General features: G+C 37.5%; 1 protein-coding gene across 2 annotated transcripts in view; it reads left to right on the forward strand.

Annotated features, from left to right (window-relative positions):
• The window catches only part of LOC124405143 (venom dipeptidyl peptidase 4), a 183,263-nt gene that overhangs the window by 30,727 nt on the left and 134,163 nt on the right, over positions 1-18,373 (forward strand). The window contains exon 1 of one of the 2 annotated variants that reach the window (XM_046879804.1): positions 2,169-2,399. The exons of the other annotated variant lie outside the window; for it this stretch is intronic. Coding sequence (XP_046735760.1) covers positions 2,373-2,399 — 27 coding nt within the window. The 5' untranslated portion in view covers positions 2,169-2,372. Of the gene's footprint in view, positions 1-2,168; positions 2,400-18,373 lie in introns of those variants that run through there. 2 annotated transcript variants of the gene reach the window in all.

Below are 18,373 nucleotides of genomic sequence, written 5' to 3' on the forward strand. Positions count from 1 at the left end.
CGATTTTTTTTTATTTTCCGCTGATTGATGCCAGTTTCCCGTTGTTTTTCACTACCCTAGTTTAACTTTTTCATTCAAAAATTTATTCACTCTCCGCCACGAAATGAATTTTCTTCAAGAGACGACTTAATTTTCAAAATTTGGTACTCAAATTAGAATATCTTGATATCCAATTTCGAGAAAAAAAATATATGTATATATATACAGTATTTAGACTTCAGGAAATAGTTTTCCACAAAAAGAAAAAGAAAATAAAAAAGCAACTTTCGATTTAGCCCGCGTTCGAGTGACCGCGCGTGTAGACAACGCATTGGCTAGATTCGGAAAAATCGGATCCCGATGAAACGGTAACGACAAAAGTATGTCTACCCAGAATGAGTTTTCGGTTTAAAAGGAAGGTGAAAGATGCAAAAGCACAAAAGGCGAATGTTAAAAAGAAGGTCGCGCGTGAACCCCATGATAAATTAAGCGTCGAAACTGAGACGCGATTGATGGCATACCGAAGGAGGAGACTCTAGGATCAAAAGTAAGGCGCGAGCGGCGGTTCTCGCAGGAGATGAGATGAGATGAGCGGTAAGAAGAGACCGATGAACAAGGAGAAGAGGAGGGCAAGGAGGGAAAAGAGAGGAGAGGAGCAGGAAGGTGCGGGCATTCAACAGGTATTACCGTTCCACGACGGACGGCGGAGCCCCTCGCACCTTCGTTTTCACCCCCGGCGCCGTTTCATCCCCTCCAAAGATCACCACCCCGAGAACTAACTCCCGAACTCCTCGAGCATTTCTCCCCTCCTCCCCCCCTTTCGTACCTTCTTCGCTCGACGCTGGCCGCGAGTCTCGCGCCCTCGGTGATCGGCGAGAGAAGGAGGGAGAGAGAGAAGGACTGAGAGAGGGGGGAAGAAGAGAGGGAGAGAGAGACTCGCGGCGCGATGCTTCTGGCTTCAGTTCTCCGGCGGCAGTCGCGCGCTGAACACGCGCATTTTACGCGGCTTCTTTACATCGCCTGTCGTTTGTTCGCAACGCGCGGCGCGAAGTTTTCAAACTTTCCTTGTGACGTCGTTTGTTTAATCATCGACTGTGTTCTTGACATTTCGATCGATCTGTCGATTCTGGTTGGTTTTCTTTAGTTTTATTTCTATTATTGTATTTAATAGATAATCTATGTGCGATAGATGCAGTGCGTGAAACATCGTTTCTATATCCATTTGTGAAGTTAGATTGGTTTTTGTTCTTTTACTATTTTTTATTCGGGTTATTTTTTTTTTTGTTTTCTTTTCTTTTTTCTTTTTTTGTTTTATTCATCTTTTGCTGTTTCGGTTTCTCTTTAAATTCTCGCTTCTGTTTTTTTTTCACCACAGCGAACTAGTGAACCCTAACCTAACCTAACCTAACCTGTTTTTGTTATCGAGTGTTAAGCCCGTCACGCGGTAGGAAAAAAAAACAGGAATAGAAATAAGAAATATTCATTGAAGTTTGGTGTTTCCTTATGTAATATTCTAAGAATTGCCACCGATTGCAAAATAATGCTTATTTATTATTCTTATTTCTATTTTCCTTCATTGCGAAATGGGCTTCAAGGTTTCTGTTATCCTTAGGCTTTTGTTTTTACCCGAAAAGACCCGCGAATGTAGGTGAATGTTATAAAAATCGTGTCGGATTGACGCAGAGGTGTTTTATTTTTTGATTTTTCTTTCGTCTCCTTCAGTTTATTCTTCTCTCTTTTGACGTCGTAATGTCGAACTCGAAGCGAATAGAACGGACGGGTATAAATCATCCTCGTCGCTCTGTCGCGTCGGTTTCAACATCGTCGTCTTACGATCGAGAGTGCAGACGACAAAAAGTGACGCGATATTACCTGGCTACGTCGTTCGGTTATTGTTATACGTTAAAAGCATCGTAAAAATATTATACGTATAGTAGAAGAAATCTGATCGGGGCAACAATATACACACAAAACTGTATATATACATATACCTACGTAGAAGGAAGAAACGAAAATTTGAAACGGAACAAAAATAATGGCGAGAAATCGGGATTTAACGCGCGCGTTCATTTGTTTTCTTCGCTGAACTAGAGAAAAGTTTTTTGTTTTTATAGTCGAATTAGGATTTCATCTAATTACAAGTCCGTGGATGTTGTATGTACATCTCGAAATAGCACTTCTTCATCCTCTATTCATCCTTACATCTTTATTCCCTATTTCGTGGAAACGAAAAGTGTAAGAAGACTGCTCAGTTGAACTGATGGATTGAAATTGCATGCAAAGTGTGAAGTTTGGGTGACCGCTGATTGGGAACTGTATACTGGATTTGCGAATTTGAGTCACGACGTGCGGCAACAACAGCAGCAACAGCAGCAACAGCAGCAGCAGCAGCTATGACGGAGGGACGACTCAACGTTAGCGTAAGTCAATAATAATATTCTAGTCGCAATTCAATTTATCGCCCCCGAGTTTTCCCTTGTTTCGGATCTAATTTAACTTTGCTAAGGGTATTGCATAAATGTGCAGTGCATTGTGAGTTCCTATACAATATACGTACATGTATGTATGTATCTATTGCTGTGTGGAAATAATCTTTGCATGAAAAATTTTTTCACGTGATGTTTACAAGGGGGTAAAAGAAAGCCTTTGGGTCATATTTTTTTTTGTGTCAATTTAACGGAAATTTAAACAGATATGCTACTGAAAGAGATTAAGAACTACAATCGTTTTATGAAATTAGAAATAATCGTTACTTCGCACCTTTACGACTGAAATCTAACAAACGGTGCTTATACTTTGAAATAAACCAAATCCTGTTAAAAGTCATTCCCGAATTGTGCGATCACGATTTATTCGACTTACACGTGCTTAAAACGAAGTCATCGGAAAGTCCGGTTGCGTCAAGGAAGTCCTAGTGTGTAAAATTAAGAATTTGAACCATGCACATGCGCCAGCGTTGTTTTACCGCACTGTTCGGAAATGTGGGATTTTACGCACGCTCCGCAGACTTCAGAAATCTAACTTTCCAAGCGTGCCTTCGAAAAATATGTTAATTGTTAATTTTACGCATGATATTCAACGAAAAAGAAACAGATGTGACGTGATTATATCAGATTTCTTTCTTTTATTCACAGATACATTATAAATATGTGAAATGTTTCTTTGCTATGTAAGTTTTTTTTCTCCGAAGCTGACAGCTATCGACGGTATGTAATAATAATAAAGTTGTTGAAGGTTACGGGCGTGAAAATAGTTCGGCAAACCCGATTGTCTGCCATTCACCGGGTCGAAGATTCTTTGTATTCTATACTTACGTGAGAGACATTTTTATTTACAATTATTATGACATGTTCGTACGGGAAGGTTTTTTTCTTTTGGTACCTACTGTAACCCTTTTTCTTTGCTCGTATTCGCCGCAACACAGAGTTTGAAGAAACATGTAATGATAGTTACAATCAAACGGTTTAAAAAAAAAAGAGGTTGCCCAGTCCGGCCAGAAGTACGATTTATGTCTACTTCTGCAGATTGCATCAAACAAATGTGAACGACGCTATAATGAGAAAGAGAATGAAAAAAGTTTAGAAATTAATATCATTATCGTTATTGTTATTACTGCTATTGCTTTAATTATCATTTGTTTTCGTTTTTGATAAATAATAATGATAATTCGAGTTTGAATATTTTTTATCCGATTTTATTCATATGATTCATTCTTGTACGATTCTAAACGCGTCAAATTAATTCCCCTCCCCCCCCCCCCCCCCCCAAAAAAAATATAACAAAAAAGTCAAAAATAAGATTGTATAGAACTCTTCAGTTCTTTGACCTATAATTATTTCCTATTAGGTTAGCGTCAAGAATTCTGTTGACAATTTTCTTTAGCATTCTCTTTTTTGCTCTCGTACAATATCTCTATATATATATATATTTATATGACTCCGATTTGCTGCTGTGTTTGTGCGAATTGATTACGTAACAATATAAATTTACGTCACAATCAGACACACACGCACACATATATACAGCATACACACTTGTTTATCTCAGAAACAATATTTCGTTAGTGAAATTTTGTAATCGCGTGACGCTGCCTATTATTATCCTTATATACATATATTCATGAATCATGTGTCACTAAATACAACCACATGTATGCATACTCACATTACAACGCTTGCATGAGTCTCACGAGTAGGTATGCATATATTATGTTGTTCTGATTAGGAACGAGATTATTAAACGCGTATAATTGTGAGTAACTCTTATACATGTCAAATTTGTGCCATTTTCTTGATAAATTCATTTATTTACATAAGTTTATATACATACAATTACACGTGTATACGATTACATACATATACCAACTACTGTCAAGTAGACATTAACAATAATAAGAACAACAATAATAATATCTGTATATGTGTATTAGGATTCGTATAGCTGCCCGGACTAAAATATTCCGGAAATGTACGGCACGGGGTGCGATTTCCTTCCCGGTGATTTTATGCCTCGCATAGTTTGACTGGATGTTTTTTTCCTGCCAAATTGGCTCCCTAACTTTTCCTCGCTGCCCCACGTCGCGTCGCGTCGCCTCTTGTTCATCGTATTTATATATATATATATATATATATATATATATATATATACGTATGAGGATAGCCGATTTTTCCTCATCTCCTTTTTTTTTCCCTCCCCGAAATCCGTTCAGCTAGTCGTGTATCCTCCGGCCTATATCTAGTCAGCTCTGTCACGTATTACATACTACTTTGGGTATATATACGTGTCCTATGTTTATACCTATGTACAGACCAGAATACATATATAGTTCACAACTCCAAATCGTGCAGAGGTTGGATCGAGATCTTGATGCGAAGATCCCTGCCAAATTTAATTGCAACACACACGCATTGTGCTTATTGAAACTTGCAGGCGGGTGGTCGCCTTATTTAACGGGCATCTTTTTTAACATTCATGTACTTGCAGTCGATATTCAATGCGATGAAAACTTTATATATTCTTTTCTTGCTCTTATCGTTCGGATATAAGCTTTCTCGAATCAATCGTGAAAATTGTGTCCAATATTTTCTGATTCAACCTCTAGTACGTAGGTAAAGTCGAGGGTAAAGTAGTTTTTCCGTTCTATTTATAATTCAAAGTTGTACAATTGGAAATCAATTGGTGACGAAATGCAAGTAGGTATACATCGTTTCACGTTGTTTTTAATAACGTATGTTGCAAGTTTCTCGGAATATTTTTATTTTATTTATTTATTCATTTTTTCTACTGTAACATATTCAAAGCAGATAAATGATGAGTTAATGAATTTACGTTCGAAACGATTATTTTGCATAACGAGTTTATTGTTAATGTTGCCGAAATGAGATCGGAGTTGATAATATGTTGTTTGATAGTATATATCGTTTCATTCTGTACAACAATCGTAGAATCTTCACCTGTTGAAACAAAATTATAATACCTAGCACGTTATTTTAACGCTACGCGTGCAAAGGAAGGTCGTGTGTGTACAGATGGTAGCTCAACGAGTTTTGAAAAATGAACTTCTCGTACGAAATGACGTATATACGTGTCACCAAGTAGAAAACTCGTTCAATCTGCAGGTGTTGCCTTATCGAATCGTCCGCCATTCTTTCATCAACTTTTACGCCACGGTTTCGAATTTCCAAAACTCCTCTTTCACCTTCAAAGAGAATTTTTTCCATTTTTATTTTCCATATTATTCTTTTACATCCTCTTTCCATTCTTTTTTCTTTATACATCCTATATTATTTATCTTTTTCTATCTCTCTCTCTTTCTTCTCCCTCCAGTCATCCCGGCCGCCAGTCGTAAACGGATCGAAATTCCATATATCGAAATGCGAAGTCCGATAAAATTCTACCCTTCGAATCCCCAGCAGGAATCCCCCGAATTCCTTGGCACGCGAATCGTCCGTTATTTACGCCCTTTCTCACCGCCCCCCGTGCAGCTATGGAAGAAAGAGAAAAGAAGGGGATGATAAAAAATAGAGCGTCACAGCGGAAGGATAAAAGAAAAAAGAAAAAAGAAAAAGTCATACGCATATCGTTACACTCTATTATACGTACACAGTTATTCTTCACATGGAATTCAAACTGTCTATAATACCATTTTAAATTTGAGTATAAAGCTAGTAACGGTATACATGTGACTTTCCGAATTTTCAGTAAACCATTATTTAAACAAAATTTACACTGATTCTGTAAAGCGAAATTCTTGAAAGTCATCTCAAAATTGCCTGATAACGATTTTTTCTCCGCACGTATCGTTACTAGTTAACTTTACTACCTTCAACCTCATGTTTCCCTCTCATTCTTCTCCCTCGCTTTTAGTTTAAGGTGGGTGGAATAATGCGTGCATCCTGAACCTCCTCGTTTACAGTCCGGTGAAGTGAGGCGCAATCGAGCTGCGGCTTCGGGTCGACGTTGCAGCATCGCCTGGAAGCTCCAGCAGCTAATAAACCCTCGACTTACTCGGCCGAAAGCTTGCAGCGCCTTCCAGGGCGTCGTCGGTGCCGCCGCGTTGGCTTTGCATACGACTCTTATGAATAGCAAATTGCTTTGAAACGGAGAGAAACAACCACCGCCGGCCTCGGACTACCTACCTCGCCTCGCGTTAAATTTTGATACCTTCGCTCTACCTCAACTTCACCTTTTACCCATATTTTATTTATGTGCATACGCATGCGCATACGTTGCAGGTTGTAGGTATACGGATCATCCTCAAGTTGTCGGACTGCAATAGCTTGCCAGCGGCAGTTTTCCTGTTTTTTCGATTCATCGAGTCTCGAGGTATTATAACACCGTTTTAGAGAAAAGGTTTTTTTCGCTCTCTCTCTCTCTCTGATAACGCTGCAGATTGCGAATACGCAGATTTTTTTACCCATCTTCTGTTGTACACTTGGAAAAAAAAACGCTCGTCATGACCAAAATTTGATTTATGATTAGGCTTAATTCGAAACATCATTTTTACACGACCAAAAAGTTGGCTGATTTTATGGTGCGAGGAAAACGAGATGTTTCAGTGATGTCTAAGAGAATGCTTGACACAACAATCCCATAGATTCTGTTGGGACGGCGAAGTCAGATTTCCACAGTGGAGTCATTTCGCAAGGATTGAAAAACGATTGTTTAACTACTGTAACTGGAAAAATTATAGTTTGTTTGTAATTTATGCTATATCGAATGTACATCACATGAACGAAGGGCAAATAAATATGCCATTGCGAATCGACAGGCTGATTCAGTCGCATTAGACCACGAATTATTTAGTCCTACTGATTGTGCTAGACAGATGCCTCGAGCCCCTCCTGATAACTGCTCATCGTACTTCTCTGGCGGGAAAGAATTTTTAACGCGTTACAGAGAGTATTTTGCCACTTCAACGAAAAATTCTGTAGATTCGCGATGTGGCCTGTTATTTGATAACGGTAATCGATTAGTAGCTCTCGTGATTTCGTAAATTTTACCGATCTTTATCCACCGAAAAGATTCAGTAAACTGGATGAAGCGATTTGTTGAATTTACCAAAGAGGGTTCAATATTGTGATATTACCATGAAAAACAGTAATATTTCAGTAAATTGACAAAATTAAAATCGAATTTTTCTATTTACAACTATATTTTGTTCAATTAAATATTTTTGCGATTTTTAAACACTCATTTCAATAATGTTGGTACTTAAAACAAAATGTTGTGTTCCCACGAACAATCTACAAAATATCTTTACAAATCGATTTCTTTAAAGAAGCACAAAGTTTCGTTTCAGTGTAGATTTACAAAATCACTCTTATTATACGGTATTTAAACTTGTAGCAGTAACGATATCATCAACAGGATGTTAATCACTCTTTATGTCACTGATTTTAGTCTCGGTGAGGCCATGCGTCGATACTTATTATATGTATATACATATACAGTTTATTTACGACCGCGGTCTTTCCGCTTCTCGTTTCGTCGAGGCCACCCTTAACTCAACCCTCAATTCAACTTGGTCCCAAAACCTTTCAACACAGCGCGGCTAATGATTTCGTCGTTTTCATCGACCGAGTGAAAATTCAATTTCCTCATTTTCTTCTATAACCATCTCAAAGCTTCGCTCTGCTGCAGCCAGGGATCGATCCATTCTATAAATGCCACTGTGCTGCAGGGACCGACTAAATGCATGCTCCGAAATTTAAACCTTGCACTGCTGGACCAGATGATGAGAATTATCTGTCATATCTGAAAAATAGACGTTTCAAATATACTTCTAGATAAAACAAAGGATAGTTTGTCACGCAATTATCCGTATATTATAAAAGCTAAGATTATCCTCAGACTCAGCCTAGATAATCGAAGAGATATGAACTATTGAAAACAAAAATTCCTATGATAAATTAAGAAAAAAAGAATTCCTGATTCAGCAGAATATATATATTTTTTTTTTTGCTGGGAATAATTTTTTTGTTGTTGAAGCAACGAAGGGATTGGTGAAATAGAGTGTAAAATTTACTCCGAGCGACAAAACTTTCTTTTTTACCATTCCTAAAAAAATATTTGCCGAGATGAAATTATACGTTTATTCTTCCAGTTCAATAGATCGCGAAGAGTTGTCTTTTTTTTCTCAGAAAGTCGTTCTTATCGAATCACTTGTATTGGTGAAAATACATCACAGAATTGACTCCGAATGCCGTCGACTATAATGTTCCCGTAAACAATTTATCTTATCTTTATACGTAGGAAAAAGATGAAAACAAACAGTAGATTTATCCAGAGGAAAATGAATCTAACTCACATTATCTTTATCATGTAGAAATCATCTGTAGATAATGTAAAAAAAACCAGCGTGTTCGCTGCGGAAAAATTTTCACCACGAGAGAGTAATAAGTCGGAAAAACTGTTTCGGACACGCGAACATAATTTTCGGCTCGAATATCGTACAAAAACGAGAACAATTGGAGAGTCCATCGATCCGATCACCCAGAGCCGTGGATAATTCTACGGGCACGTGGGAGAAAAACCGCGATGAACGTGAAGCAAACGATTTTCCATTTACTACCGTACCGGAAACGCCTCTGGGTCGATGGGACGCTTAGGTGTCGTTTCCGGAGCGTTAATAAAATATCGAATATAAGTAGGCACTGGGGCCGCAAATAACGGTGGAGAGGAGAGGAGAGGAGAGGAGAGGAGAGGAGAGGAGAGGAGAGGAGCTCGAAACGAACGATGAGTCTCTGTACAGCTAGCTCGACGCTGGAAGGATCAGTGGAATTCAATCCTGGAGACTTTTAAAATCTTACATCGCGCTGCATCGCTTATATGTAGATACGTACCGCGAATTGAGTTGGCAGAGGATCAAAGTGCCGCCGTTTCGTCCAGGATACGCGTATGCATCCATCCGCCCTCGGCTCTCGGAACTTGGAACTTGAAACTTGAAACTTGGAACTTCATGGCGTGGATTCACCGGGAATATCGTTATTTCTTTCTCCGTGGCGTTGATCCGCTGGATGGATTCGGCGAGGTTCCGGTTATTGACTATTGTGTAACACTTGGCTCCGATTCTTGAAGGAAGTCATGAATTATAAGGCTGGAAGTCGGATTGCTAACTTAAGGGGGCGGGGTTGAAAAGCCGAATTTGAAATGCTTCGGAAGCACCTAATTTGAAATTAGTTGGTAGCGAAACTTGAGGTGAAGAAATCAAACTTTAAAGAAACAACAAAGTTTCGACATGCAAGATTTAGAAAATTCAAGTTACGATTGAACGAAATTCCGAAAAACAAACTTTCGATAAAGTAAAATTCCGACAATTTAAGTATACTTATATATAAGTGGGTGTATAAAAAATTAGAACCATCAGAATTCCGAACGTAAAAATAAACAATATCCAAAACAGTGAAAGATCAAAGTGACAAAATTTTACCAAGCCAGAAATTCACAGAACTCGAAATCTTGGATCATTTCGAGTTTTCATGTTTCAGATTTTTAAATACTCGCATATTCGGAACTTTAACTTTTCGGAATTTTGGTCTTTTGGAACTCAGCACTTTCGGAACTTTCAGTCTCGTGTTTCGGATCATTCGAAATTTTGATGTTTCCCCGATGTTTGATTTCTTTTTCGTCCTTCCGCCCAATTCGGTCGCTCCTTTTTCTCGAGATCACATAACTTCGGGGCCTTTTGGCCCCAAGGAACTTAAACGGTAGCAATGAAGAGTGAGGAATTGATTGCATTAGCAGGCCTTGGGGCTGTTTGCCCGCTCTGCTTAACGTGCCTTCAAGCTTCCTGGCTATTCCTAGGTGTATAATACGTTACAGGCATAACATACTGGGACCCATTAAACGCCTCCTGCTCATCCTCCTCAGCTTGGCGATTCCATCTCGTCCTACAAATATCCGCGCTGATCCTAACCCAGAAACGATGTATGCGCATAAATTTTTATTTTTATGCCGTTATATATATAATATACACTTGGACTTATCGTGATGGATTCGATGCGCAAAATTCTCTCTCTCCCTCTCTCCGTTTCTCTCTGGACTCGGACCAGCAACGATTTTACGGGAAAATATTTCTAAACATCGTTGAATTCGCCGCTTCACTGCACACCTATTTTACAAAATTTAGTATACCATGTATAACTCTATGGCTCCGTTACATAGCCATATAATACATAGCGCCCGTGTATAACGGTTTCCGGTTCTTCTTCGCTACGTGTAATATTTTTCGTTGTCGGAGCGTTTTTTTTTTTTAATTTTTTCCTCTATTTTATATTCTCATCTCCGTGCCAGTTGGATGAGAGGAAAAAAGTTTGAGGAAAATCGAACAGTATTGCGTTGTGTATATTGTAACTTGTATAATTATACTGTGCGTCGCGGTATTTTTAATTTTCATCAACTTTATGGCTGTTATTCTCTTAATTTTACCATTAGTCACACTATAGTCTTTGACATTTGCTTGCCATGTATTTTATCAGTTTGCAGTTACGTCTGGTGCGTGTGTCATGATTGACTCGCTTACGTTTCCTCAGCTTATCAATCTTTTTTTGGTAGCCGGTTTTTTGCAGGTACAAGGTAAAGGTTCGCACTCAACTCTCTATGGGTGAGAGTGAGTTGAATAAACTGCAGATAGCGCGGAACAGAGCGACGCGAGTAATAATGCAATGCAATCGGTTCAGTTTATGAGTATAAGACAGAGGCTGTATTATAACGGGTGTATATTTATTTTCAAGGCTGTAAACAAATTGTTATAGAAAGAATTGGCGAGTTTATTCCAAGCTGTAAAATCGCGAACGAGTCGGGCAACATGCCAAGATGAAAGTATTGCAATCCAATTCAGGAAAACGAAAAGTGCACAAAAGAGTATGTCTTACGAAGGAGTCAGAATGTAGAACGCACTGCTAGTAGAGGTTAAAGGCTGGGTGTAAAATTAGTTCAATATCAAGAGTGTGTTTTATTAGAAATTAAATAAATTCAACAACATGTTATAATATCATGCAAAACAAATAGCTGAGGAAGCTTATTATAAACATCATCAATCTCTCTCTCTCTATCTCTCTGTTTTCATTTTTTTTATTCCAAATTATTTAATTATCCTTACTAATTGCGAGTACCTGCCGTTTTTTATAGTTTTGTGTTATCGTACTATACAATTTACATTGTATATACAGAATAATGTACAATTTTATTTCACCCAGTTGGATTACTAGAATTATTACTATTACTATTGGTATGTTTTTCTGCCAATCCATCAGGCCTCACCAATTTCGGTGTACATACTTGCAAATCTTCGGTGTCGATAAGTGGTTGCGTCCGTCCATGCCTCTATCTCCATCTTTATATTTCAGATTATATTTTTTATTCATATATATATTTATACACACCTTTTGTGAAAATACACTAAAATAGATATACGTGTACAGGGTTTTATTCTGATTTTTGCAAACAAAGGGAATATCGCAAATAGAACGGCGTTGGGGAATGAAAAGGATATATAGGATATGGAATTGGAGAGAACAAGTTATTTATTTATCTCTCTCGGTTTTCATTGTCGTCGTCGTCGTCGTCGTCGACGTCGACGTCGAACGCGCGTGCCTGTCGATAAACTCCATGAATGAGCCAGTTCTCGCGCTTTCAATCGTCCGCATCCCTTCTCTCTCGTTTCGTCTCACAACCCCTCACCCCCAGCCACATATATACATACACATACAGTGAATTCTATATTTCATTTGCGTCCATTCACATCGGCTCTGAATTCGCTTATTTGGAAATAACCGAAGGAAAAACAACCTTGGGAGGAACAAAAAAATTGAAGAATCGCACAATGGCTGCTGTTCGATAAATAAATAATGGTCCGGGTCATTTTATTTATATTTTAGGATATAAGCACGTATTATAGCTTGAACAGCTATCCTGCAAATCGCGAAACGAATTATGTATAGTAATATTACATGATAGGAACTTGAGAAATATTGAAAATTCGAAAAAAAAGAAGAAGAAAAAAAATGAGCGGGATAAATGGTACAGCACCCTGTAAATGCACCCATATACATGCATACATGCATACATTTGGGAGACACATGGCATATATGTATGTATATATACCTACCAAAGTGGAGATCGGTCATTAGGAGTAAACCGGAAATCCCTCTTTGTCAGGCAACGTTGGAGAGACAATAGAGTCGCAGGAGTTTGAGGAAGGGCGAAGGGATCTCTCGTCGAGTGAAACGGGTCAAGTGGAAAATCATTACAGCTATTACAGGAACAAATAAACCGTTTTCATTTTTGCGGTGTTTTGCTGCTTATGTTTGCATAGAACGCGAGATTTTCTATGCCATCCAGGGATTCGCGGTACCGCTTGGACTTTTATATATATATATATATCCCATTTTTTCGATTTTTTTTTTTATACGGATTTTGTTTGAGCACCGAATATTAGTGGAATTTTATGATAAGTTACCATCACAGAAGTATACGTATATAGGCGTATTTATTATTAATAATACCTTTTTAGACATATTTGTGTATTATTATACTTGAGAGTTGAAAATAAAGTTCTTTCAATTGATAAAGAAAATTTCTAAACATGCTCGAGAAGCAAGTCGATCCCGTGTGTAAGTCGAGCACGAATTTTTACGGCAATATCGGTGCCAAAAAACCTCGACTTCTACTCGGGCTAATACGGTACACTACATATCCACGTGAAACGTAGGACATTTGATCAATTTTTCATCGCCCACCCTTCGAGAACTTGAGGAATAGAATTTTCTCTCGACCGGACAGTTTCTTCTTTGCTGCTTACGTGTGTGTATACTTTTATATCCACACTGGGCCTATGTGTACATATATATATATATATACATGTGTGTCTGTGTATATTCATACCATATCCCATACACCTTGGATACCGTGAAGAAACCTGAATTTTTAAACTCCTCTCCGCCGCTGCGGCTGTCCTTTAACTCTCGGGAGAAAAACCGAACCCTAAATTTTCGGTCACTCGCGTTTCTTTTGAATCCAGGCTTTTGCCATCTTCTCTTATATGTAATCGAATTTCCGTTAGATACCTTAGGTATGGGCGAACTTTGGAACGACTGTGAGATTATTTGATGTATTGATTTTTCCTATTTCACAATATCACTCTTGTTTTGAGATCTGAGAAAAAATGAAGAATAATGAATTTTTATTTTCTCGAAATGCAACAACGTCTTGAGGAAAAATTCGATATAAACTTATTCTTTTACGAGGTTGAAGGAAGTAACGTGTTAACGTCACGAGACGTTGGGAAGATTTTTATTAATTTACAATTTTAGAATTACTTTTAAGGTGTTGGCTTTTCAAAAATATCGGTACGTTTGATTCGGTATCTTATGATTTACTTAATTTCTGAAAATTCTAATGGCGCGAAGTAAAGTTACTCACTTCGATCCATCGTTTTTTTTTAACCAAAGCTTTACAGAGGTATAAGGCTTGGATATTTATACTACATCTATATATACGGTTTTGCATTACTCGATACGCGTTTTCGAGTTACAGTCTATGAGTTGAACGGAAATATATGTATCCTGTACCATCTTTGACAGTCCCGAGGGATCTACATAAAGTTCACGAAATTCCCACGACACAGATGCTTCACAATGTATGCGTCTTACCTCGAAAATGTTCCTTCCCCGACGACGAGGTACTGCAAACATTTCTATACACATAGACCCTTTTTTCGAATTGTTATTTTATATTCATACTTTCATATATTTACCATCACGCACCCTCAATAAAGATTCGATTTCGATTCACGCTGGAAAAACGGTATCGCGTTTTATAACAACCCGCGTACGAACAGAAATGTGTCATACGTATGAAAACCTTGAGATCCTTTTTTGAAAAGGGTGACGATGATAACATATTTCTCATACCAATTCTTCATATACGTATGGTGAATTCCGTGCGAAGCCGACCAACGTCCGATCCTCTCCATTTCTGATTTTTTTTTCAATTCTTTATGTACCCTTAAGTTTTTCAAATTTTTTCTATTCAACCCCTCAATTATTTATAAATAATTAAAGTGATTTTAAAAAGGACCTTTTAAAAGTTATAAAAAAATTTGCAGACACTGTATTTCTTATTCCAAACATTTCAAGACCTTGCCTATGATGGGCTGACTTTTTTCCAATTTATTTTAACACTTTCAATTTTTTTTGTCCACTAATTGTAAGACATTGTTTGAACGGTTGAAAAAATTCAAGAAAAATTATCAAAACTTCTATTTCACACGTTTTAAAACATTTCTGGACCGGTTCTATTATCGAGCGATTTTTGTCTAGTTTTTTTCTATCTCATAATGAAACCGGTCTAGAAATGTTTTGAGTGAAAAATACGAGTTTTATGAATTATTGGGAATTTTTCAGACCGTTTAAACAACGTTTTAGTTTATCAAGAAAATTAAAAGATTTGAAAAAATCAAATAGAAAAAAAATCTGCCTTGCATGGGCCTGGTCATGAAATGTTTGGAAAAGAAAATACAATTTTTGAGAATTTGAAAAAAGTTCCTCATTTAAATCATTCAATTTTTATAAATAATTAACCAGCTGTACGAAAAATGTAAAAAAAAAATCAGGGTACCGTTCCAGAATTGAAACAATTGCAAAAAAATTTTTCAACGAAATCAACAATTGCGAAGGTCGTACGTTCGTTGGGTTAAAAATTTATACTCCCCTGGCTACGAATGACGAAACGATTTCAACGAATTTATATAGTATATATAGATATACATATACATCCATGATTATACTACGTAGGAAATATAAAGCATCGCTGCACCGTAGTGAGTAAATGTACGTTCTATAGGAGGCGTAAAATTCTTCTCCCCGAAGAGGATGGGACGTTAATCGGTGGGTAGGGCGCTACGTAATTATCGGGGAAAATCTCACCCCTGCCCTCTTCCCACCCTCGAGGTCGCGCCGTTTTACGCCTAACTCGCATCCCTCTCCCTGGTTATGGTGGTATATGGTGCGAAATTTGACGCAAGCGTTCCCGTCGCCCGCCCTCGAGTTCCTATCGGGACGTCAGGCTTCCCGGTGTCCTGCGGTGTCCTCCTGTCCCCCTTTCCCGCCGAAAAGGACGCGGCGAAGGGAAGGGGGAGGGACGCGCCGAGTCACCCCCGAAATCTGCAGGATCCTCCCGCGCCTAGATCTCCCGGGTATCCCGAGGGCTTAGGACGTCCATCGCTCGCGCGAAGATTAGCTTCGCCGATCTGTCCCCGCCTCCCATTTCGTTCCAGGATCTATACTACCCGGGAATGCAGAGTGGTAAAAAATCCTTGGACGGTTTTTTCGCAACACCGTTTTTGTACTCTCTGTTTTTGCACAAGTTTATAATGTTTAATAGAACGAATGTGTTTGCCAATTTTTTGTTTTATATTTTTTACTAATCTTGGGATTTAAAGGATTTTTGAGTTGGTGGGGTATTTTATTGTTTTAGTATTTTATTGATTATGTTACTAATTTTATTACTATGGGTATTGTTATTTTTTACGCGACAGTTTTACGCGTGTACCTATTTGTTAAATTATTATATCCGGTATTAGGTAACGAAATTGGAATTGAGCAAAGAAAATGTCTGGATAATCGATGTCTCATTCGAAATCGATTCGTAATTGATGAAAATTCAACTGATTTGTTCGATTTACTGAGATCATGACTGATTGTAAGCGGAATACAATTTTTTCTTTCATTACAGAATCATTGTAATCAGTTTTTTCCGTGTATAAGTCAATTCAAAACATCCCTTCATTTATCATAATCAATATCGGTGCAAGGTTGTAGAATTAAATGTTAAACAATGCGAATATATTGGGGAAAAAAATAAATTCTTACAGTGAATTTTTATGTAACGTATAGTCTTCTGAAAATATTAGATATTTAACAATTTTTAAGCGATTTGAAACTAAGCATGGACATCTAAGCTTTTGGTTATAATTCCTGTACTTTCTAGTATTTTTTCATATTCGAAGAGTTATTCGTGACTTTGGAAATACAATAATTTGATAAAATTTTAAGCGTAGCAAGAAATGAAAAGTTTTTGCTTTGTTCGTGATTAAATTGTATAAATAAAAAAATCTCGTGTTAGTTTTTTCATCCACGGACTTACGGGCTAAACTTATTTTCCTTTCGTAGCATTAGACTTTAATTTCCTCTTTCGTATTCTGGACTTCCATTAAAGGGTCATTAAATTTTCACTTACGTATTTAAAGCTTGTTTTTACCACCGAGCTATATGTATCGTGACGTTATACATAGAATACATGCATTACATATACTTATAACCAATAACTCGCAAGCATTTCGCATTTTTTAAATTTAATTTCATTAAACTTTTTCTCATTTTTCTCATTTTTCTCCCACTTCTTTGTTGACGGATTTTTCATTAGCCGCGTGACACGACATTCGCGCGTTTTTTTCTTTTTCTATCTTGCACCGCGTTGCAGTTTCAACAACTCCGCGTATTTTTCTCCGTGTTATTTCCGTATGTATATATATATATATATATATTCCTCTTGACAAGCATGGCGTAATAAACACGGCGACTTATTAAAAAAGTAAAGACGCAACCGTATCCAGAGTTCTCTGTATATTATCAACGGCCAGCCCCTTCTATTAGCAGCTGCAATCAAATTACCTTGCGGTAATAACTTTTGGGATTTTCTCTCTAATAGAAGTATTTCACTAAGATTTCCCACCGGTGTTGGGATCTTGATTCCCGGGTAACCTTTCGGCTGCTTCTTCTCGGACCAGCGGCAGAGTGAAAAGTCGCTGTACCTACACACGTCTGTAATACATATGAAACACGTGCCGAGTGTGGATCGCCTATACATGTGCAATATACCTACGTATACAGTATACACCCTTCTACCACCTTCCTTCCTTCCTTCCTATCGGCGTGATAAGCCAATAAATCTTGACGTCCTTCCAGCGCGCAGAGAGAATTGATGTACGTACATCGAACGTGCAGCTTATATTGAATTTAAAGAAAAAATTTGGAAATTTTCTTTTTGCACTTTGATCCGTTCACTTGAAGATGAAAATATTGACTCGAAATTACTTTATTTGAGTAATGAAACACTTTTTTTGGACGTTTTTAATATCTTTTGAACATGTTTCAGAAATTGATTGTTTTTTCACCTAAAAATATGCGTTTTCTTGCACAGCGTGAGAATAATTCTACAAAATAAATAGCGGTAATCGATTTTTTAGTAAATTTTATCCTCGTTTCACGGACTTGACAATTATTTAATGTATGCAGTGTATTTCGAGGAAAACGTCAAAAACGAAAATCAAGATCGTACACTATGGTGTACAAAAAAGCGAATGACTTAATCCGATCCGTTACGTATTTCTCTAAAAATCGTTGATCTATATTATATGACATATTTTCGTACGTATTTAAATATATACGTACAGTTTGAATATTTTTCAAGATTTTTTTCAACCACTTGATCAATTCCACGGTAATTATTATGAGCAAAATCTAATCCTCACGATCGGAGTTGGAACAATACGTAACGTAGCTATACTAGGTAGCGGTATTATAGTTTGTTATATCATATTATAGTTTGGTATATAGTTTCATTTCTGGTGAATGTATTGCAGTAAGGTATGGAGTATACCTTATAGTGTGGAAGCGGGCTTCGACTTCCAAAGCTCTTGTAATTGCGAATTGCGCCAACGTGAAATTGTTTCGCTTCAATGCAGGAACAACGATAAAGTGAAATGATATAATAATACAGAAACTGCTCCTTCACACTATACGTACGTAATACGTCACATAAGTATATATAAGGGGTACAAAAAATCCGCAACTACGATCGAAAGATAAAATTTTGGCTTTTTACTGACGTG

This window comes from Diprion similis, chromosome 4 (genome assembly GCF_021155765.1).
Source record: "Diprion similis isolate iyDipSimi1 chromosome 4, iyDipSimi1.1, whole genome shotgun sequence".
Taxonomy (NCBI): Eukaryota; Metazoa; Arthropoda; class Insecta; order Hymenoptera; family Diprionidae; genus Diprion; species Diprion similis.